This window comes from Eumetopias jubatus, unplaced genomic scaffold (genome assembly GCF_037043125.1).
Source record: "Eumetopias jubatus isolate StellerSeaLion01/CBP00866 unplaced genomic scaffold, mEumJub1_p1.0 scaffold_5, whole genome shotgun sequence".
In the NCBI taxonomy this organism is placed as follows: domain Eukaryota; kingdom Metazoa; phylum Chordata; class Mammalia; order Carnivora; family Otariidae; genus Eumetopias; species Eumetopias jubatus.
Genome location: NW_028274811.1, coordinates 75081375 through 75106588, shown reverse-complemented (window position 1 = coordinate 75106588; position 25214 = coordinate 75081375). Strand labels below are relative to the sequence as shown.

Below are 25214 nucleotides of genomic sequence, written 5' to 3'. Positions count from 1 at the left end.
GCCCCATTTTCTTATAAACAAAATATGTATACTATGTTCATAGGACATTTTGTAATGATTATTTACTCTAAATCTAGATCATGAATCAACCTTTATCATATGCATAAGAATCACCTAAGGTGCTTGTTGAAATGCAGTTGCCCAAGCTCACCTCTAGAAAGTAGATAGCAGAGCATACTTTAAGAGTCTGCTCTGCTTCTACTACTTTATACTTGGTAACATATAATATTTATCTAGGACATAAAAAAACACAGCATTTGCTCTTTTCTACCAAGGCTGCTAGCACACTCAGCACAACTTTTTATACCTTATTTCCCATGAACAAGAAAGACTAACTTCATACATGATATACGGACCAATCTCACTTTAGTCGCATCTTGTATAGGTGACTCATAAAACCAGCTCAGAGAGTGTACACTTTGGAAAGCATAGTCTCCTTCCTGCTGCTAGGTCAGAGTTTTAAAAAAATATGCTGTTTAAAATTTCTTATCAGAAAAGAGTTAATTAGAGTCAAACCTGATTTCTTGTCCAGTAAAAATACCAATGGATATTTTGAGTAATTTCTTCCCTCAGTGACACAGGATAGTGGAATATGCCAGATATAGCTGTAAAAGGAAAATATTGGAAGATTATTACTCTTTCCAGTATTTCAGTCAGTTACACATAATTTATTCGGTCTTTTCTTTTTTTTCCCTTTTGGCAGGAAGGAGAAATTTTTCAAGCTATTCCAAAAAAGATAATCTTGTTAGGTTTCATAGGAACTTGTGATTACAAATACTTTAACCCAAGGGTGCAAAAGAGATAGCAGGAAGAGAAAGCCGGAATGTACCTTGCATCTGAAGGCTGAATTTCAGGCTTCATATTTAAAAAGTATCTTTCTTGTTGTACATGGAGTTCCTTTCCTTTTCTTTGAACAGTCACTAAAGGAAATCCTTTTTGCAGGGTCCAGGTTTTCATCATTTTCTTTACATCTAATGTTTTGTTTGTGATCTATAAAAAAAAAGAATAAATTATTTTTGCTTAAAAATGAACAGTTTAAAAACTTTACAGTTTGTACCTTTCCCTCTCTGCCTACCACATTCTATGAAGACTGCCCGTTCTGTTAACAGAAAACCAGAAGCATGAATACGGAGTCAAATTTACACTTCTAATCTAAGTGAATGAGCAGCTGCTAAAAGGAAAGTCACCTGGAACAGAACTAAGTGATAACTAGACAAAGTGAGAGAAACCCTGCATTGAAAAAGAAATACATTGAGTGTTTGTCTAAATCTCTAAGTAGGGACAAGCACTCTTTCAGCTCGCAATACCACCATTTAGAAGGTATGAATCATGACAAATATTCTAGAGTAAGAAGCACAGCTACTTTCTCCTGTGAGTCAGCCTGCATCCAGATCTCTCTTTATTCCCCAGACCCTCTGCTTTCCATACATATTAGCGTCCATCTTGGAAAGAACTAATACTGTGGGAGTACCAGAAAACAGCAGCAGAGTAAGATGTCAATGGGCCGGGTGCCATGAGGTGATGTTCTCCAGAGAACAGTAGTTACCTGTTTTGATAGTCACAGACGCTCTCTCTCAGAAACTGCATCCATGTATCCACACAATCTAGAATCCAGTGTCAGAGGTTCACAGACCCTCTAAAGCCCACCATCCCTACAACACTGGTATCAATGATTAAGAAGAAATTCTGGAACAACTATCTCTTTAAAGCAGGCGAGTTAACCTCCCAATTCCAACCATTTTTCTAGGTTGCATAAGGATTTGAACTTCAAGCACCTAAAATCATTAAGTACTTTAAGTGTTTGGTAACAGTATTGTTCCATGATGGCAGGCCTCACCTCAGCCTCCATATGCCCATTTATTTAAAGCAGAAAACATGAATCAAATCTATCCAAATTCATTGCAATATTAATATTACATTTCTCATGGCTCTGATCTATTCATTTCTAGATAAGGGATTGGAAAGAAAAAAAACTTTGCCAAAGGCACTTTTGGGCCTTTAACACAGGACAGAAATGAAAAGGCCAGTGCATAATCTGATGTGGATGCTGAAAGACCTGAGGATGATGTTAGGAACGAGGTTGGGGTAGGAAAACACTATGATGCAAAAGCTGAAGTCAGTCAGAAAGGCAGAAATATATTCTAAATGTCAGCAGACAATAAGTATAAAGTAAATAATGTGGCTTTCAATTGAAATATTACCGTATGATAAGAGAAAAAACAGTGATTTGGAAGCAACTCTTAAGTAATAGGGACTAATCCATCTTCTCAAAGAGAACTCAGAGAGAAGGGAAGGTATATCTTCTGGGCACAGGGTTAAGAGATAGAAAACGCAAGGTTTCAGATAAGACAAGTAAGCAGAGACAGTATACGGAAAACATTCAGAGAAGGAGTTTTCTTTCTTTTTTTTTTTTCTTTTTAAGATTTATTTACTTATTTGAGAGAGCAAGCAAGCATGCCCAGAGGGGAGGGGCAGAGGGAGAGAGTCTTAAGCAGACTCTGAGCTGAGTGTGGAGCCTGACATGGGGCTCAATCTCATGATCCTGAGATCCATGACCCTGCGCCGAAACCAAGAGTCAGAAGCTGAACTGACTGTGCCACCCAGGTGCCCCCAGAATAGGAGTTCTTAATTCAGGGCCCTAAAACTTTGAAACTTTGTGTATATATGTGATTTTTCTTGGGAATATGTCCCAAATTGTCATCAAAGTTTCAAATATGTCTGTGATCTTCTAAAACATAAGAACCATTGATCTGGATCAGGGTAACATACTGAAATGCTCATAAGGGTTATGCATACATGCATGATGCAGGCTGGGTTCGTGCACTGCTCTGAAGCCTAACTCAAACCTAACTGCGCTGCTTGTTAGGACATTTGCAGACACAACAAAATCCAAACAGCAAAATGATCCAAGGGCAATATGTAGCCCATGGCAGTCAGCCTGTGATATATCGTCTGTAAGGATGGCCTTGTAGAACAGGGCCACAGAAGACAGGAGGATTCACAGGGCAGAGTGTAAGAAAAAAATCATGAATCAGAGGTAGATAAAGATACAAAAGAATAAGAAAAGGAAAACAGATTTTTGAAAAAAATCAAATAATGAAAATACAGTAAAGAAATCTTAATTCAGGAAGGGCAACTTTCCTACAAAGTAGGAATTGAGACTAAGGTATAGAACAAAAGTAGTTATACAAGGCCACACACGATAATCTCAACACTTAAGAGGAGTACTTCCATTTCTTGACCCTTAATTCTGTGCTCCATCCCCCTCTCTCTCAAATAACTACCCTTGGTACCATAGCTTAGTTATATACTTGATAAAAATATAAATAGAAGAACTCTTCTCTAAGAACTAAATAAAGTATTCAGGTCACTTACCTCATTGAAACTATCCCACAGATCATCACTTTGAATGGATGCATAGCTATGATTATGCAGGTAAAAAGCAATAGCATGTTGAAATACATCTTCACTCAGATAAGTTTTCAGCATCAACAAGAGGGAAGCTCCCTATTAAAAAAAAAGTGAGAAAAGGGGGGAAACAATAGATTATAATAGGTTTATAGAATTGAAAACCTAAAATTCAAAATATAATTATTCTAAGTATATTCTTACATATAGAGAACCCAGTTATAATACAGTTTTTTACTGTCATATAATCAGAATTGTGTTCAAATTGTCTGAAAAATTATTTTAAGGGATTTGACAAAAGAATAATGGGAGCAGATTCCCATGTGTACTCATTCTATTAAAAGATCAGTTCCTGTCTCAGTGTTATGATAAAAAGCTAAGTGTTTATAAATATATCTTTAATAGAAAAGCTTGCCACATTTTCTGGGGAATCCCCATTCCTATCTCAGTGCTCACAATACCAGCTGAATTCATGGGTTCACTGCCAGAGATAATAAACAAATAGAACTCCAAAAGCCATTCTGCTGGGGAGTATGTTAATTTCAAGTTTTAGTATATCATGTTGCTAAAATAACCAAGATCTCTCTTCTTCCTGCAAAGTCACTTCAAATATGCTTGGAACTAATGAATGTACGGGGTAGGAAGCATACACTAATAATTCCGAACCCGGCATGCAACTGTTAAGGCTCTTCAGTGACACCGGACCGTTGCTGAACAATATGTCATCATTTCCAAAAAACATCTTTGTGAAGCCTTCCCTGCTTCGAGATAGAAGCAGTTCTCCATCTTCAAGAGCAATTAGATAGATACACATTTAAACATGTATTTATAGATATAGATATGTATTTATTTCCTCTTCTAGACTGTATGCTAATTGAGGGGAAATCCAAAAAGCTCAATTCCAGTGACTAACACAACACCTAATAACCGAAGGAACTCAAATAGTCTTTGAATTTCACTTCTGGTAAAAATGTAGCAGTATTAAGCCATCAGGATGATCAGATACAGACAATGGAAGTTAACACCGATTACTCCCTTTTTTCTATATCACGCTTCAGGGTGTTACTTGTTCTATCAATTTAATACGTACTCATTCTTGTTCCCAACAGATCCCTTTCGCCCCTGGAGCGAATGTAACTACTGTTACATTCCCATTAACAAAACTATGCAACATTCCTCATTTAAAAACAAATAAAAGATGTCCTTCCTTTCTTTAACCCCATGCCTCTTTCAGTTATCACCCTATTTCTTATTTGCCCTTTGTAGTAAACTCCTCGAAAGAGCTGTCTACATCTGCCATCTCCATTTGCTCTCTTACCACTTTCTCTAGAGCCATCATCAAACCACCACTCCACTGGAAGTGTTTTTATCAAGGTCACTGGAGAACTTCATGGTGTCAAACCAATAGCAATTCCCACACTCATCTTATCAACCTGCTAGCAGCATTTGATATGACTGATCACTCACTCCCCCTTTAGAGTCTTTCTGCACTTGGCCTTGGGTCACCCCTCTTGATTCTCCCCCTATTCACTGGCCATCGTTCTCAGTCTCTTGCTGGATCCTCATCTCCATGGAACCACCTCATTTTGGTGGCCCCTGCATTTAAATTTGAGACCTTTTTTCTTTTCTTTAGAAATTTACTTCCTAGTTGATCTCAGCAGACAACCTACATCAGAGTTAGGCTTGGAGATTAAAAAACCCAGAAAGAGTATGTCTGTGCAACACATTTCCCTAGTGACGCTTACTTGTTCTTGCATACAATATTGGTAAATTACTCAGCATCCTACTTTCCCAGTTATGTGGGATATTTGCCAGATTCCCAAATCCTGAAATAAGTAGTTACCATACTGACAGGAGTTAGATATGCTGTGGAGACCACATGATCAGAAGACACTGAATTCGGGGCTTAGCGGGTGGGGGTCAGAGGATGACAGAGCTCTGTCAAAACAAATCCTGAAGTGACAGTTCTATAGAAGAACAGAACCACAAGTTTAAACATTTTATCAACAGATCCAATACGGGCTTTAAAAATCATAGCAGCAGCTCTGATTGGAAGGTATTTAATATAGCTAATTAAACTCCTGATTCCTTATTTGTTAACAGTACTACCATTTTCCATGCCATTCGGGTGTTAACCTGGAAAACACGGCTCCCTCTTTGTTTACCTGCCTTACCCTGTCACTAAATCCTTCCAGAACTTCCCTCCACCCAGTGTTTTTACATTCATCATTTTCCTTCCACTTTCACTACCACTCCTAATTTCACACTTTGACCACACCATGCTTGGACTTTAGCAGCAACTTCCTGACTTCAGGTCTCCCTCCACTTAAATCTACTTTGTGAGCTGGAACAAATTAGTTTTCCTAAACAGTAACTTTAATCAAGGAATTCCTCTGTTTGAAAATCTTCTAAAGCTTCCCATTGCTTACAGAAAAAAGTCCAGATTCCTGCCCCAACCTACCTTTCTCATCTTTCCCCTACTCCACATATGGCTTACACCGCAGTCAAGCATTTACTCCCTAAACAAAAATGTCTTGCCCATTAGTATTCCTGACTTTTTCTTTGTAGACTTCACTGCCTCATTCCTGCCCTACTCAGTGCTTCCCATTCCTTTTTATCTGCATTTTTATTTTTTAATTCCCTTCAATCTCCATTTTCCTCCAAAAAAGTTCTCTTCATAATCCTAGGTAAAAAAAGTCTATACCATTTATTCCACACACATCATCTCTTATTGCTTCACAAGTACCCACTACCTAAACTTCAAGTTTCTTGATGATATGGACTGCATCTCACATGTTTCATGTATTTCTCTGTCCACTACAGGAATTCATTTATTAATCAATTAATCTGACAGCCACAGCAAGGAGGCAAATAAGTCCAAACATTCATGACTCCCACCAAAACTGTGAGTGGCACTGTTCTGTTCTCTGACCTACGGTGATCCTTTTTTTTTTTTTTTTTAAGATTTTATTTACTCATTTGAGAGAGAGAGAGAGAGAGCAGGGGTGGGCGGAAGCTGCAGCAGGAGAGGGAGAAGCACACTCCCCGCTGAGCAGGAAGCCCGACCAACCAAGGCTTAATCCCAGGACTCAAAGATCATGACCTGAGCCAAAGGCAGACGCTCAGCCATCTGAGCCACCCAGGTGTCCCTGACCTATGGTGATCCTAATCAGGTTTCTAGTTTTCTGTTTTTGCTTCACTCCCAAACCTGGAGTCTGTGTTTCTGATCCTACAATCTAGTTTTCAGTTCTTACAATCTCTTTTTATTTACACGTTTTGGCAATTTGACTTTGGAACTTGCCTCAATTCTCAATAACCCAGCCAAGGGCTTGCTTAGAATGCTCCCTGGGTATATTCTACCTGTAGATCTGGAGACTGAACCAACTTTAAAAGATATATTGCTGTATGATCTGATTCACTGCCCAGAAGAGCAGTCAGAGAACTTAAATGAGAACAGAGAAATAGAGAAAAACCCAGAAAAGTTAAAACCAAGATTTAAATATAGGCAAACATCTTAGAGTTTAAAAGCATACGTGAAAATAATTTTAAAATAATCTTTAATCTTTAAAGTAATCTAAATCATGCAGCTTGCTCACATATGAAATTAATTTGAAACCCACTCCAGGTATTTAGTGTGGAGAGCAGTACCTTAAAATAGGAAAGAGAATCAAACATTTCTTCAATCTGTTCTGAAGACTCAACAGATGATGATGATATTGGATGAGATGAATTCAGCGAATCTTTCTTCATGGTTTTAAATCGAGCATCTAAGAAATCTTCATACTAGCAAAAACATCAAATAGATTAGGAAACTATGAAAAGTATCAAAGGCAAAGGCAAGTATAGTAATTATTTATATGAATTAGACTAATTACTGTTTAAGGTCATTATAAAAGAAACCATCTTCACTAAACTTCAGAAAATAAGCTTTTGAAAATGTAGGAATAGAGCAAATTTCATTGATATTCCTTAAATTTAAAAATAAAATTATAGCCCCCTAGCCACATGAAAAACATTGTTTCTTAAACCACACCATAAGGATAAATTAAGACTCGATTACTAAAGCAACCAAATGTGTCAAATCCAGATAGAAAATCAAAGTAAATATTCTAAAATGGTTAGTGTATATTTTTAAAATAACATCTGAAATTAAAAAACAAAAATAAAAACTGGTCATTAAGCCGACTTCTCATGTATGGTCCAGGTTTCTATTAAGATAATATACATTTCCCTTAACCGAGGTTCATTTGAAATAAAGCATAACACTTAAATAGAATTCACTGATAGCTCAGCAGAGAAGCTCCCCTAGAATATACATTAGAATGTTTTAAACATTCTCGGCACCACCAAGTGGTGAAACTGTATATCTCACTGCTTAATTAACATACATAAATTTAGAATACTTTGCTTAGTATTCTAGTTAAAAAGGAGTTCCTTCTATCCCCCTGAAGTTTTTGAACAGGCCTTACACAAAAATTTCAAATTAAAAGCGCTTAAGAATACCCCTTTTTGAAGCAGTCTTGGATCATATATCCAGGAGGTTTAATACAAAGTCATAAAATTTTAGGGTTGAATGGGATCTTTATTTATACTCTCCCACCTATTGTTTGGATTATTTGGCAATACCTATTGTACCATGGCCTGGTGTGTTCAAATATCTATAAGGATAGGAAACATCTCCAGGGTCTAATAACACAGTATCATTATTATGTACTCTATGACAGAATGATGTCCCAAGTCTTTGAAAAGGGCACAAAATATGCTTTTGTACCTTAACAGGGCAAATTATTTGTCTGTATCAATCTATGTATCACTGTGACAAGAAGGATCACAGTAATAACAGAGAGATAGCATTGCTATCAAATGTCTTAATTTTTTTCTCTCTTTATACAAACGATAAAAAGTTTTGTTTTGCAAAAAAGACTTTTCAACTTTATCTAAATTCCTTCAGGGAGTAGGGCCACATGTCTTAAAAATAAAATGTAGCAAAGTGATTTAAAATGTTCATCTTAACAAAGTATAAAATAATTTCGCATAACTTCAGCTTTCAATGAAATGTATAAATAAAAGCTTAATTTTCACTGTCAAATCTCAAGAGGTAGAAGATTTATCAGTAACAAGGATCAATTTTATCTTTCTAGAAATACTTTCATTTCTCCAAATGGCAAATATGCTAGTACGTGTAACAAATGGTGTACTTACACTGGAGAGCTCTTTGAATATTTTTTCCAAAGAGAAATACTCCATGAAAGTAGCAAACCCTTCATTTAGCCACAGATCGTTCCACCACTTCATTGTGACCAGATTACCAAACCACTGTGGGGAAAAAAGAAACTACTAACCAACACAATATTTACACTCTTAAAAATGTTAGATTAATTGTCAGATTAATCACCTATACCCAGATTATAATTACTTAAAAATACAGGTATTAGTAAAAAGAAACTATGTTCAAATTAAAGATTTACAAGAAAATTTGTATACATTCACTCTAAAATGAAAATAAAAATTTTATTATTTTACTCTGTTGAATGGGAAAACAAGCAAGAAACACAATTAGCATATTTATCAAATTAACACACACACTGTGTATTTACTAGGTAAATAAAAACAGTTTTTAGCCACTTCATTAAAGGTGTTATTTCCTAGATAATGGAATTCTTATACCTTCTAATGTCAAGTTAGTAAGATTATTTCCATTCTATCTACAACCATCCATGACAACTAAGAAATAAACTTGTATGTGACAGATTTTCCTACAGAGCCCATGCTTCATGTTTGTCCTCAGTCACCTGAGCAGAGGACAGTATTTACAGGATTCAAAACAGAAGTAATGTTCCTTAAGATAGGTGGCATGCATATAAATAAAGGAAATCAGAAAGATCTTCAAATGTCTTCTTCTATGATAGAACAATAAGAAGGAAAACAATGATAGGAGGCTCTCCTAAAAAAAATGTATCTCAAAAATCCCCGAAATTGAGAGTGGTAGGTAACAGGTAGGTACACCATTTAGTGTGGCCTAGGGCTCATCTCAAACCAGCAGCAAAATAATGTTACTAGGTATTGAAATGAAACACTTTTGAGAATTGCAATAACATGCTTTTCAAAGATATTATCTTTAAACCTGTTTCAGAGGAATATGATTTCTAAGTCTTAAAGTAGAAGTAACAGAAGTGGTGATGGGTGGCCCCAGGCATAACAGACCTAGAGGACATCCCCTAAAGGACAACTTGGCTACATGCCCAAAACCATAACTGTCAATAAGGATGTGTTTCAGATGTCAGCTAGTTATGAAGTGTTCACAAGGGCTCTAGAGTTGCACACATATGGTGTTTGAGACAGGGAGCAAACTGACCAGAGCATGTGCTACTCTTCTTCCACGCCCCCCTTCCATCATGACACCCCCAAACTATACCCAACACTGTTAAGTCCCTCAGCAAGGGACAAAACAAAGACAAGGTGTTGGGGAAGAAAACACGATGTTCACATACCCACGTTAATTTTCTTTCTTTTTCTCCTTGTCATACAAAGAGTACCCTCCCTCTCCCAACTTAACAAAGAACACAGTTTGAGCAGAAGGAAACATAAATCTAGTCCTGACTACTATAGTCCAAGAGTTGTGAGAACAGCGAAATTTAGGGGAAGTGTCTCTCCACCACAAAGCTATACTGAGCAGCCGACATCTGTCGGGGTGAAACAGCTCTCCGTCATTACAGGGCAAGAAAGGAGAGGCAGGTCTTGAGTAGACAGTGGCTTTTCAAGCCCACCGCTGCCAAGTATTAACTATGTGACTTTGGGTAAGTCATTTACTTAAACTGAATCTCAGTTTCCACATTTGTAAAATGGGATTATCACCTACCTCAGAGCAGTTATGAAAAGTGAGATAATGGAAGTGCAAATGCTTTATATACTGTAAAATCCTATATAAACATTAGATAGCATTTTCATTTGAAAATCAAGTTTGTGTTAGAAAACACCATTTTATTATGAAGAAGGCAATACTACAATAAAAAGCTGAATTTCTTATTAGCATCTAATTCTACTCTAAAACTCTAGGATATAAAACAGAGGTATGAAATATAATATCCTTGGCTACTAATACCTGATGGGATAGCTCATGAGCAATGATTTTAGTAACCAGTTTTCTGTCCGCTACTGAAGAAGTATTATTGTCATACAGAAGTGTTTCTTCTCGGAAGGTGAGCAAACCCCAATTTTCCATTGCTCCTGCTTCAAAGTCAGGAATAGCCACCAAATCTGGACATAAGAAGAAAGAAGTCATCAACTTTCCTTCATCTGGGGCACTCCCTAAATAAAAATATTTTACCCATTGGTTTATCACTGTGTATCAAGAGGCGGTGAGGTCCTTCTATACTCAGCAAATGGAACCCTACTCTTGTCTTGTATGCTCCCCACCTGTCAGTCAGTTGAGAAAGACCTGAACCATCCCTATAGAATCACTGTTCCTCTGTCACTTAGCAAAGGAAGAGAAACCTAATTCCTTCACAATGAATCAACTTTCTAGAGCAAGGAGGATAAAGTGCAGATCCAACATACCTCTATCTAGCTCCAGGTTAAACAGCTCTGACCTGCTCTTGCTTTCCTGAGCTCCCAATACTCAGTGTTTGTTATTTGCATCAGGAATTTCTTAGGAGGTTAGAATTAGTCAAACTCCAGACTAAGCCCTAAGCAAATTCCCACTTACACAGCACCTGTATAAGCCCTTGTTATAGCCCCATAAACTAAATGTTTCAAGCTCCACATTCAGATGCTTTCATGGAATCTGAATAATCTTAAATATAGACAATTTTTAAAGATTTAAGTGTTTCTTAGTTTTCTTTTAAAATAACTTTGGCAAAAGTTTTCTACAAAATATTTGTAAAATGAATCTAGGTTATAATGGTAATGAAAATCAGAGGCACTGCCTGATTCTTACCCAATTTCTTAAGTGGGTATTGAATTTCAAAGTAATTTTGATAGAATTCAAGAAGCTTCACAGTTGTTTCCAAGGCATGGTGAACTTGACCAATCTTTTCTGGTACAGCATATATAGATACCTAAAAGAAAACATATATATATATATATATATATATAAAGACAGGGAAAACCAAAATGGCATGATATCAGGTGAATACTGTGAAGCATATGTGAGAACTGAGAAGAGTTTTATGAGATTTTAACAGGACAGAAACTCTTGCTTCCAATTCTTTTAGCCCCTGGAGAATTTAGCAAGTCACTTCCACACATACCACAATGTTTAAAAACGTATTGATTTAAGTTAACAGAACATCCCAAATAAACTATTTTGGGTCGTATTATAGCAACACACAAGCATTTGCCTATCAATTTTATGATACTTGTCTTTTCCATTACCTAAAGTTGCCTTTCCTTACCTATGAGCTATCAAGACTGAAATATTTGAAGGACAAAACAAATTTTCATCTTTTAAGCACCTATTACAGTACCTGGCATCAAATAGGCACCCAATACAGAGGAGTCACATCAGGGAGTTAGTTCTAAAGCAAACATATAAGGCAGAAATTGCACATTTGTTGAAATTACCCTGGAAAAGCCTATTACAGACCAATGCATGCTCTGTCAGTAAGTACGGCACAGATTGTTTTTCTTCCAGCCTCAGGATAGCTTACTTTTTTCCAGTTGTTGGCTTGTCTTCGTGGATCATGTTGTAGAAGAAATAATCACACCAAACAGAATCCAATGCTCAATGAGTGGCACACAGTAACTAAAACCAACTAAGGAGATGTAAATTCATATTCCCATTGCCCATTCCCTTCAGGATATATGCTCACAAAGAGGGGAGGCAGATCCAATCACCCAAGTCATTTAAATTGCTATTCTTTCTCTCTTTTTCTAAGTGTATAAGTTAAACACCTAAGCTGTGACTAACTATAAACATCTTATTCAATAAGTATTAAAAGGCAAATTTTAAGCAATTATGTTAAAAACAATGGGTTTTAAAAAGCATTATTTATTGTTTTTCAGTTGACTAAAAAAAAAAAGCCCTCTATACTCACCTGGGAATGTGAGATATGGCCAAGACATAGCAGAAAATAAAAACTTAAAAAAAAAAAACTCAACTGGTGGGAAATAGAGACTTACATCACTTGGACAAAATGCACTGGTGAACTCTAATTTAATTCTCTCATTAAAGGACGAAAAAACTGTCGACAATTTCTAAAAGGTCAAACAGATTTCAGTCATAGTTGTCCTTAGGTGGGGCTTTAGTCTAGAGTTAATCACAAAAATCATGGAGGTAACATGGCCTAGAAATTAAAGTTAAAAAAAAATTTAAGTAAACAAAAAACAAATCTCTGCTAGTTGTGTGACCTTGAGCAGGTTGGTTAACCTCAGTCTCCTTATCGGCAAAAAGGTGATAAAAGTAACTCCTACCCTCACTGGGTTGCTGGGAAGATTAAATGGGCTAATACATATATAGAACTTAGACTAGTGCATGACATGATGTAAGTGTTCAATAAATGGTAATTATTATCATTATTAAAAATACAGTCCCAACAGAAATGGGGCAAAATATGTGTGAGTAGAGCATTTGTGCCAACAGTTACTGGAAAAATAACCTATCTAGGACTGGAGTTAATCAGTTAAAACTATGTTAGCTTTCTAAGGGAACTATGGAAGAAATTTAATCTCCCGCCTCATGTGGCCAAGAGAACTTGACCAGCCCAGCACTCTACCATCTGCAGCCCTTGCTAAAGAGCTGTGACCAGTTTATTGAATGCAGTAACTACCTGCCAAAGGAACTATAAGCTCATTCCATTGATGTGTGTACTTCCCCTCTGACACATCTGTGTGCATCTTTCCCCTCTAACGTCAATGTTCGTGGACAGTGGGGAAAGCCTGACATATTCTTTTACAGTCTCTAACTTCCACTGTAAATGACTATACCAAGATCACTAGGAATTTTGAGACAAATCTTCATTATCTCTGCCTATTCTTTCCAGAAACACACATTTTATATTACAGTCAACACATTAACCTTGAAGATGTTATCCCAATGGAAATTCCACCCATAATCCCCCAGATTCCTCCTCCAACATCCTTCTGCCACACATACCATTTGGCCACCCCTCTCTCTAGGTTTGAAAGCACCTTTCCTTAGAGGAAAAGTAAAGGAGGAAAAAGAAGAACACATGAAACTAAAATCTGACCCAGGGATCCACTTAGTTCCATTTCTGAAATACAATGATTAGGAAAAAAGGCAGTTTGGTATTTTCTCTTCCCTTCTACTTTTTTTTTTTCCTTAAAAGAAGATGTGCTATGAGTTCTCACTAGAGATAAATCATCTGGTCATTATAATTATTATCAAGCTTGTTTTAAGAGCAACAGAAGCAGTAAGAAACAGAACAAACTAATTCAACAAAAACAAAAAGTCTTGACCAGTATTCTGGGCTTGATAAGAGCACTCTGAACACCATCAAATGGAAGTCAACTAGCACTCAGACCTTAAGACTTACAACTTAAAACATGGTGTCCACATCTTACTAACCACCACTGCATTCTGATTCTACAAGTTAGACCTGTCTGTGGTAAAAACAAAATCAGGCAATGGCAAAAACAAAACAAAAACCTCAAGACAAAGCAGTGTATTTCCAAACTGGCCTGGAATGTTCTAGGTAATTCTGGCATTCTTGAACACAAAAAGAGGTGTAACGAACACTGAAGAACACAGAGAAATGATAAAAAAAAAATGTTCTTCTTTCTTTAAAACTTTGACAATGTCGTAATCCTTATCACTAAAGAGAGCATGTTTAATTACTGACATTTCTAGTTGTTTGGTAAGACTGACATTGGTAAGTAAAGCCCTACTGCCTTATTCCTGAATCTTGTGAAATAGGCCTAATGTCAAATACTACAAAATAGAATCCATCCTATAGATTACAACATTTTAGTGTAAGAAAAATCCTTTGTTAGACTTCAAGTCCAAATTTCTGGTCACCATACATACAGAAGTTATTTCTGTCACTGGGTGGAAGCAGCAGCATATTGTGGGGGACAGTACAATCCTGACCGTCATTTACGATGTAATCTTGGGTTGATTACGTAACCCCCCTGAGATACTGTTTCTTCATCAGCAATATGGGATTCATGCTTCCCTCCCCTGTGGTTTACAAAATGAAAAGGTATTTATGAATGAGTGCCTAAGACAGGAGCCAGCACAGAGAGAGCTCCATGCATGTTAGAGTCTTCCCTCATCCTAATAAATTAATCAAACAATTGTTCATTTGTATAACAACTTTTATCCAAAACACATTTTGAAATATATGCTGGGTAGCATTAAAAGTTATGACTTTACAGACATACAAGGAAGTTCAGAATGTTTGCATATGGATAAAAAAAGTGCACTTTGTATATGTGTGTGTGTGTACTACTATCTCCCAAGCACTAAATATTTTACAAAATATTTTTACCGTTTAATCCTTGGGAGGTATAGGCAATACAGTACTAGATTTGTAGAAGGTGAGGTTTAGACAGGATTACAGAGGAATCTGCCCAGGAGCACATTCCAGTAAGCTGTAAAGGAGGGACTCCAGAGTCCATGTTTAATCATGTTGCTTCATAATACACATAAATTAAAGGGAAAAAAAAGCCACCCCAAATTCCCCTCTCTCAATCCCTTTCCCTTTTTCTCCATTTCCCCTGCCCCTCTCTATATATATGAGAATAAGGTATATATCTGAGCAGTGAATACTTCAGCTTGGCTAGATTGAAGAATCCATACTGGAGCAATAAGAAATACAGGCAGATTTATAAGAGAGCCTTGAAGATCAGAATGATGAGTTTGAACGTAATCCTAGAGGCAGTAAGAAGGAAGGAGGAAGGGAGGGAGGACAGAGAGGAAAGAAAAAGCCAAGCCTGCATATATTTTGGGATACAATAAAAAGTGCTGGGGGTTTTATATCAAAGAGTGTGATAATTACAACAGAGATGTAACTAAAGTGCTATGAAAAATCGCAGAGGGAATGATTAATCCCAGCTGGGGAAAGAATGAACGGCTTCAAGGAGAGGATGGTATTCAGCTGTGTTTTGAAGAAGCAAACCTGACTCTCCTTGATTTAGCCTTTTGGATTTTGTCCAGGCCGCAACATCTGAATCAAGAGCTAAATCTGTGGTGTGACACTTGAAGAAAAATTAAATTAATTTTATCAGATTTAAACCAATCTCAATATCCTTTCCAAAGAATTCTGAAAAATTCGTTGGTTTAGACTTGACAAAAACTCTTTCAGGCCAAAGGTTTGTAAATCACTTGAGCACTTGGTCACTACGTAGTCTACACTTACCCTTGAACACTGAAACTTCGTGAGTAGTTCTCATCCTTTACTGCTGAGCGTAATAGCATAGGGTATCACTACTGATGATAAGCCACATAATCCTCACCTCTGCCCTTACCTCTAAGAGTTATGCGTAGACATCATAAGCTTTTCTAACAGAATGAGTATATCTTTTTAATTTGCAAAATTTAAATATAATGTGATTAAAATAAAGCTCTTAATCTAGAAAGGAAAGCCAGATCCAACTGAATGTGTTCAATGGGTAGAAAATATTCCCTGGGATGAACAAAAATATGAAAAAAAATTTTTAATTATCATATTTCTATCATGAAGAATAATCATTTTTAGTTAAGACCCTTTCTCCTATATTGTCAGTGTATGAAAATATTAACTAGGTCTCTACTGTGAAATTAAAGCATAAAATCTAAACAAATAATCATTTACAGAGACTAATGACAAAGAAAAACAGAAGAGTCTAATTAGAACAAATTATCAATTTTTACAAATTATAGAACACAAGACAATCTTACTCATTATTCTAAGAAAACTCAATCCGGACTTGCTTTTTAAAAAAGGAAGATTAAATTAACTTTTATAACCTGGAGTGTCTCTTCTAACTACATTTGTACACTATCTCAAGTCTGCACCAATGTTTAAGATTTAGTGTGGTCTCATAAAATTTTCTGCATTGATGGGAATGTTCAATATCCATGATATCCAATATGGTAACCACTAATCACAAGAACACTAGAAATGTAGCTACTGAGACTTGAGGAAGTGAATTTTAAATTTAATTTTTTTACAACTTTACCAATATAATTAACATATAACATTGTGAAAGTTTAAGGTGTGTAATGTGTTGCTTTGATACACTTTTATATCATGAAATGATTACCACAGTAGTATTAGTTAAGACATCTCCATCACCTCACATAATTACCAACTCTTTTTTGTGATAAGAACTTTTAAGATCTAGTCTCTCAGCAGCTTTCAAGCATATAACGCAGTATTCCTAACTACAATCACCACGCTGTACATTAGATCCCAAACTTATAACTGGAAGTTTGTACTCTTGGACCAACATTTTCCTATTTCCCCCCACCACTCAGACCCTGGAAACCACCATTCTAGACTCTAAGAGTTTCAGCTTTCTTAGATTCCTCATATAAGTGAGATAATATATACAGTCTTTGTCTTTTAATTTATGTTATTTATGTCAGTTAACGTAATGCCGTCTAGGTCCATCCATGTTGTTGCAAATGGAAGGATTTCCTTCTTTCTCATGGCTAAATAATAATCCATAGTACGTTTACCACACCTTTTTTATCCATTCATCTGCAGACAGACATTTTGGTTGTTTCCATATCTTGGCTATTGTGAATAATCCTACAATAGACAGGGTGCAGATATCTCTTTGAGATCCTGATTATATTCCCTTTGGATGTATACCCAGAAGTGGGATTGCTGGATCATATGGTAGTTCTATTTTTAATTTTTTGAGGAACCTCCTCACTGCTTTCCATAGTGGCTTTATCAATTTACATTCCACCAACAGTGCACAAGGGTTCCCCTTTTCTCCACGTCTTCGCCAGCATTTGCTAACTCTCACCTTTTTAATGGCAGTCATTCTAACAGTTGTGAGGTGATATCTCACTGATATCCATGATATCCAATATGGTAACCACTAGTCAGAGTTGTGATCTAAAGCTTACTTTCCTATGTGGAATTTAAGAAACAAGGCAGAGGATCATAGGGTAAGGGAGGAAAAAATGAAACAAGATGAAACCAGGGAGACAAACCCTAAGAGACTTTAAATCATAGGAAACAAACCGAGGGTTGCTGGAGGGGAGGACCGGGGAGGGATGGGGTAACTGGGTGATGGACACTGGGGAGGGTATGTGTTGTAATGAGCACTGGGTAATATGTAAGACTGATGAATCACAGACCTGTACCCTGAAACAAATAATACATTATATGTTAATTAACTGAATTTAAATTTAAAAATTTTTTTAAAAAGCTTATTTTCCTTCATAAAGAAGTTATCAGAAATCATTAAAGAATTCCTCTTAACCTCTTATGAAACAGGCTTTCAAGACAATTACTACAACAACATACCAGGGTTCCATTTACATCCTGACTCAGGTTCTTCATCTCCCCAACAATGAATGCAACAAGGTAAGTGCTCATTTTCACACTCTCGGAAAACTCATCCTGAACAAGTCCATCTTCCATGATGACTGATGAATTCTACAAGCAAAGGGGAAAAGATAACTACGTAACTATGGGAATAAATGACAGTAACAAACTAAGAAATTGAAAATTCAAACAGGAAACAAGTAGTGAAGATTTTGGCATATTTTAATCTCTCAGCACAAGAGAGCATGACTCTTACTCTCAACAGAGCATGGCCCTTACTCTCAACCTATTCCATCGTGCCTCATCATGCAAATATGCTGAGTACAGTGAAAATCTTTAAGGAATTTTTAGTTTCAAAAGATCCATTTTAAATAAATGTAACTTAGAAATAGTGAATATCAGTGGTTCTGTTTTTCCCCTTTAAAATACCACCAAAACCAAAATCCTTCCTTATGACATAGGAGTGCTCCACTCTACTGCTACAATTTCAGAAGAGGGAGCTACAGTTGGGATATCCCTCTGAAAGATCTGAAAGAGCTTTTTAAAGTGCCAGGTTGATGAACTTAAGAAGGCTTAGCGGAATCAAAGGTGACAAGTCACTAGAGAAGTATGCAGTAGAGACAAGATGAGAGAATGCAGGCAACCTTGCAAGATTTTCTGACCGTGAATTAAGATATGTTTTGGGAGACTAGGCAAGTAGGCATCTCACCTCTTTTAAAGGAAGATGAAGAGTATGGCTAGGAGTGGAGCTGCTGAAGTGATGTCCCCTTGAAGGACAGATCACATCCTCTCCTACCTACAAAGGTGGACTCCATAGTCTGTTAGATGTGGCTGCTCCTCTCCTCTGCTTGGTTTCATCCCCACTGCCTCCCACACCAAATTTACATCCAAGAAAGAGGTACATGCTCTTGTTAAACCTCCACATTATGATACAGATTTTTCAATAACCAATAAAACACCAAGGTCAATCATGATTCAACACTATCATGTATCACTATTTAGAATAGCAAATTCGCCACATCTCGGAAAATACCACTGTGATCTTTAGTACTAGTTCACACAGTATTATTACTTGTACAACTTTAATATATAGCACATACTTCACATTTCCTGCCCACACATTCCACATCCAGCAGGTCTTCCTCTTTCTTCAGCTGCTCCTTGGGCTGACTTCTCAATTAATTCCAACATATATTTTAACTTTTATTTAAGTATTTTAAGAAAGAATAAGAATGTATATGATTTTAATCATTGTCAACAGTATCACAAAGAGGAATTCAAGTATTCATTACAAAGAAAGAGATCCACTCAAAGATTTTACATTAAGGAACAGAACAGTACCTTAGGCATATTTGATAAAGCAGTATATTGCTCATCCCTTATGATCCTGATGATAAATGTGGCTTTAAATCCTGGTTCATCAAAACAAGGAAAAGCAGATCTTGCTGCCAGGGGTTCAAACTGAGTTGCTGCAAAGTACCTAAAACAAATGCAAATTCATCCAACAGTTATTGAGCACCTACTATTGAAGGCACCTTGCCAAGTACTAGGGATACTAAGAGAAACCTGGTACAATCCCAGTCATTAAAGGATCTGCAGTCAACTGGGAGAGGCATAGGTTATATGATGAACAGAAACCTGTCGGGCTGCAAACCATGTCATTAATATTGAAAATAAAGCAGTGGAAACAAAGGGCAGGAAACAAATTCTGAGTGGTAGTTGAGATGCTGTATGGAAACTGGTGACAAAATTTGAAGAGTCTTAAAAAATGAGGAATATTTAAAAAGGTAGAGGAGGTAGGAAGTACACTGTAGAAAGAGTGGGAAGCACAAGGAAAGACAGAGCAATGTGATACTCAGGGACTGGAGGTGGCTGTCCAAGATGGCTGGAGTTGAAGCCACAAAGGTAGCCTACGGCAGGCCACTGAAGTCTTAAGGTTTCAGATGGAGATCAGTATGAAGGGTGGTCATTAATTGCCATTAAACATTTACACAGACTCTGGCTTCACAACACTAAACCTTAAACTTACTACTTAGACTTTCATGAAGACTAAAAAAAAAACAAACAAAAAAAAAACTAGGCGCTCTGTAGTATGATGGTTTCCTTTACAATCTTCAGAAATAAATAAAAAATTTCCTCCCTCTCCTACAGCACAGCAACAACACGTGAGACTTTAACTCATACGAAAGTCCTCAATTAAAGGTTGGGAGAAAAGCATAAAAAGAAAAAGAGGAGAAAATCCGATTTTCAATTAAAGCAGAGGAATAAAACAGATCTGCATTTGGGAAATCATCCAAAAATGGCCACAGAATAATCAGGGCCCGTGTGGCCCTGTTGTGCATATTTCAGGTACTAGTCAATATGACACATCTACAATCACCCCTCTGGACATGATGGCCTTGCTTGCTTACAGCTTAGTTTCCACTTTTAAAAAGATACACAGAAAAGAGTGTGGGACTTCGAGTAAGAAGACCCAAATCCTGCACTTTACCAGCCACGTGACTTCAGGCAAATCAGTAATATACACCTCCGTTTCCTTATTCATTGAATTAGGACTGAGGTAGGATCCTTTGCCAAAAAATTGGGGTTTTTGTTAGAATCAAATATGGCTATTCAAAATAAAAACTGCTTGTATGCCACAAAGTCCAACATAGATGTTTATTATCAGTGCTAGATAGTCATAACTCTTCATTCACACTTAAAGTTATTGTGCTTTTGTCCTGATAAGGGTCTGCCCAAATAATTGTTTCTACTGAGGAAACTGCACAAAAGATAGCTATCAACATACATGAAACAATTGAAACATATTATGTTGCTAATACTCAATTTCTTCACTCCACTCTCAAATTCTTACCTAGTTAACAGAAAATTATGGAAGAGGGCCACAGGGGCGAGGGGATAAAGTTTAATGATATCTGTAATATGCATATAGTCTACTTAGACCACCACTTTAATAAGTAAAAATTGGATCATAATGTTCTGAGACAAAGAAAATTTTAAATTACTGTTCAAAGGGATGCAATAATAACTATCTTACATAAAAGTCTTTTTGAGAAGGTTGCTGCTTGAGGATACTTATAATCCATCCTATCTGTGCTGAACACACTGAAACTTATTTTTTTTTAATTTTATTTTGTTATGTTCATTAGTGACTTCCTTTGCTTTCAGAAATACTAGCTGCACTTTGAGCACTACCTCCAATAGAGCTGAAGACAATTATGAATTACCCCGGGGTCATGTAAGAGAATTCTAACCACTGGGAGTAACAATGGGTAAATGAAAAAGTGGTGTGAACTGCGGAAGCAGTACATCTTAGTGGTTGAGCATGGACCCTCTAGTTAAAAGGACTCTGAGGTCACCCTCTGCTACTTGCTAGCCATAAGATGTTAGATGAGTTGCTTTATGTGCCTGCTTCCTTACCTGTAAAATGAATAAAATATTAATATCCACTCCTTAATGGGTTTGACAGGATGAAAGACTAAACACAGAAAGTGCTTGGAAGAGCTTCTAGCACTTCAGTTCTCAGTAAATATGGGTTATTATTATCACTGGAATTCAGGAGAGTGCACAGGAAGTTCATTATGGCAGGTGAGGGATAGGAGATAAAACAAAGGCCAGATCTGGAAGAATCTTGAACTAAATCCTGTTAGAAAAGAGAAAGTGCTGAAGGATCTTAAACCAAAGACCAACGTGGTTAGATGTGTACTTCTAGAAATATGCCTCTGGCAACTGTGTGGAAGATGGTGGCAAGAGGAGGGAAAAACAGTGGCAAGACTGGAGCCAGACCAGTTAAGAAGATGCTTGAGGAGTTCAAGATAAAGAGACTGAAAAACTGAAGGACAAAGAAATAAAATACATCCCCAACCTAAATTTGTTAACTGGTTCTTTTAGTATCAGTTTATTATCTAGAACCTTAAGCATATCATCAACACCTTCTAGACTGATCTCCAGGTTCAGTGACCATCTCCACATCTTAGATGACATCAGTAAAGTTCCCTGACCACAAATACATGTTTGACATTTACATATACTCTGATTTTCCCATCAATAAGGAACATATCCCTTAATTATTTTATCTACTTGTTTAAATAGTTATTACATTTTGGAGGGGAGATACAAAACATTTCTCTAATAGAACTATGCAAAATTAAAAGTTGGAGAGAGACCAAAAAAATTGCTTTGAATTACAGTTTTCAGATACCTTGAAAGGTATAAATAATCTTCTCAACTTTTATCTTCCATCAAGATATACAACCACGTGGGGCATTCATTTTACTGAAGCAGGCAGGTTAACAGATTTATATACTTTTTTAACAGCAGAATTTCACATACTAACTTGTTTTAATAGATTTAAAAACACTAAACAATATTCTATTTCTTATTTTTAAGGAATTGCCTTCTCTATATTTATAGTATTTTCCACAACTTGATCTAGCCCATGTCAAGAGTCAACAAGTACTCAAAATCACCTTTCTCTGCCATACATTTATTCCTTCCATTATATAGTAGTAGGCCCAAGGGACTCCAAGGGCAATAATCTGATTGGAAGAGATGACTACTGGATTTGTCTTCAAGGTCTGTTTGCATTGTTTTAATGTATATCCTGTAGTTCCTAGAGATGATGAAGATTCTAAAGAGAGAAATAAAGCCAAGAAGCCATGAGCTGCCATAATTATAAATTTGCCTTTTTTTTTTTTTTTTGGATCCCGTCTACTGTATTACAGTGCAGTTTTACTTTGTTAATAGTGACATTTGAACAGGTAAAGCTCTAGTTTTAGAGCAGAGTGAAAGTAAAAAGGAAAGAAACATTGACCCACAAAGGAAATGGGTGTGAGCCTGTCCTGGGTCACATTCACCTCTGGCAGTGCCCACCCCCACATGTCACAATCATAAATTTGTTTTTAACATCAGATCTCACACAAGTGCCAGCATGCCATCTTTTTTTTTTTTTAGATAAAGGCAAAGAGAAAAATTACTTATTTGAACAGGTATAAACATCTTGCTTTGTCTTTCTCCATTTAAGAAGGATCAAACCATTTCCTTAAGATAGATTTAAAATATTCATTTCTATTTTTCTCAATACACCAACATACATTTGCCAAATGGCATCAGTAATTCACAAACTGGCTTACAAAGTAATATGAGGGGATGGGCCAAATTAAATGGATCTAATAAGGACTTCATATACATAAGAGAAATGACATTATTGCTACTTAAGAATAACCTGTATGAAGTGTGCACTGCATCTTTCCAGAAATTGGAACTATATACTACGAATACTAAGATTAAAATGCAAAATACATAGTCTAAATAGGGAGCTGAATACTTTTATGTTTTGAATAACCATTTTTTAAAACCAAATTAAGTCTCTCCTAGATTTTTTTTTAAATTCCCTCAGAAATCCAAAACAGAGTGACTTTTTTAATGAACAGCAAATATTAAGGACACTAAAAATGATATATGTAAGCATACAATAGTTCTTCCTGCCCTCTTTCTCCATCTCACTAAGCACCTCCTAAAAGTTCTGCACATTAGGAAAATAGGTCTTAAAAAATAATCCATACTCTTCTTTGCATCCCATTGAGATCTTGTGAGGTGACTGAAAACTAGATTCACCAGGATATGAAAAGCTCAAAATAACTTAAGATTTTGTGTTAGAGAATATAACTGATATAATCTTTATCCATGTCCTTCCATCGGCATGCCTAACTCCCACCACGATGTATGATATATGACATATATGAGCATGATAGTTGCTAAAGGCTTTGACTAAGAGAGAAATAGTATATTCTTTCCAAATCACCATTCTACTATTTTGCACATAACCTCCTACATTAAAAAAAAAAAAATTCTAGTTGATGTCTCTGGTGTGGGCAAAGGAATCCATATTATGTAAGTCATCACAGAGCAAAGAAGTAGAATCATTTAGGAAGGCTACATACTTTTTCACATTACTTTCATCTGTGTAGGAGATTCCATAAAACCCATAGTAAGAACTAGATATATTCGCCGAATATTCTATCTTCAAGGTATAACTGTGTCCTTCAAGAAGGGTTTCAGGGGCAACAATGGCAATTTGTTCATGAAATGGGTATTCCAAGACCTCAACTTGTTTTTCTTGGCTTGAAACTGATGACATAAAGGTCACTCTCGAAATATTATGACCTGTACTGTGAAGAATGATATTCCACGTGGCCTGAAGAGCCTGAAGTGAAATGGTCACAGAACCCTTGAATGTCATCGAGGTTAGGTTTGGGTGTAGGTTAAGTTCATAGCGTAGTGGCATTATGGCAGTGGGAAGCCTGACTTGTGCCCAAGGAAACAACTTTCCATTTGTTGCAAGTGGCTGAATTAGTCCCATTGATTGGTTTTTTTTATGGCAGCCTTCTTTGGTAAAGGTACATCTGGGCAGTAGATAAATCACCATGATTATAGAAACAGCAACCACAATAAGAAAAACACAGACCGCCATGGTCCTCACAGACGGTACAGAACAAGTCCCATCTGGGCTCGGCCTATAGCCGGTTGCACTGTTCCGAAGGCCTGAGCTTCTGTTCATGAAGGACATGCCTAGCAGTTTTGCAGATGACTCATAATCCTCTTCATCCTCATCCATCTCATGCTCACCAAGACCCCGCACCAGCAGTCTTGAACCCCGGGGCTCGTATTCCACCTCATCAGGCTCTAGAGGATGTAAACAGGGCTCTTTGGCTAAATCTACCACATCTGGTTCTTCCTCAAACATGCTGTTTTCAATCATATTCCTGGGGAGCTGAAGCAGATCTAAACAACCAAAACATAAGGACAAGGCACAGAGTTAGAAAAAAAATTTCATAATAAAATGCCTACTAGCAAAACCACATTTAATCTAAGAATGTTTTTTATCACTAAGACTTATTTCCATCTCAGAGCTACTGAATTAAATAAGGTGCTTATAATTTTCTTGTGTCATCCATTAAAAACTCAAGCATAAATAAAAGTATACCACAGTCATGAAACAAGAAAACTAAATAAATGCGCTAGTATCAAAAAAAGGCAGTGGAGACTAAATATTAATTTCCCTAATACACTTCCCTTAACAACCTGGGCCCTTGTCTTGAGCTTTAGAGACCCATAGAGGGCCTGGCTTTAGAACTGCTGTGCCTGTCCTCACAGATCAGAGATGTGCCCACCCACAGTCTATGTATCCTTTCTGGAGTCTGGTCACCAGAACCACGGGAATTCTTGCCTAAAAGGCCCCAAACCTGCTTCTAAAGCACTTGTGGGTCTCTTTGTTGAGTCAGGTTTCCCCTACAGAGGAACACAAACTGGTGTGTCCATTTACAGGCTTGAATGATAGTTAAGCAACAGGCTGGGCTATTT

At 36.8% G+C, this 25214-nt stretch overlaps 1 protein-coding gene across 2 annotated transcripts in view; it reads right to left on the bottom strand.

The window, feature by feature from the left end:
• Window positions 1–25214, bottom strand: part of LNPEP (leucyl and cystinyl aminopeptidase) — a 99804-nt gene that overhangs the window by 27923 nt on the left and 46667 nt on the right. For both annotated transcript variants that reach the window (XM_028092031.2, XM_028092033.2), the window contains exons 2-11: window positions 23795–24635; window positions 19194–19332; window positions 17832–17963; window positions 11345–11465; window positions 10511–10665; window positions 8611–8724; window positions 7057–7191; window positions 3376–3507; window positions 830–990; window positions 517–605 (exon numbers count right to left, since the gene is read on the bottom strand). In XM_028092031.2, the coding sequence (XP_027947832.1) occupies window positions 517–605; window positions 830–990; window positions 3376–3507; window positions 7057–7191; window positions 8611–8724; window positions 10511–10665; window positions 11345–11465; window positions 17832–17963; window positions 19194–19332; window positions 23795–24612 (1996 nt within the window). In that variant the 5' untranslated portion in view covers window positions 24613–24635. The remainder of the gene's footprint in view (window positions 1–516; window positions 606–829; window positions 991–3375; window positions 3508–7056; window positions 7192–8610; window positions 8725–10510; window positions 10666–11344; window positions 11466–17831; window positions 17964–19193; window positions 19333–23794; window positions 24636–25214) is intronic.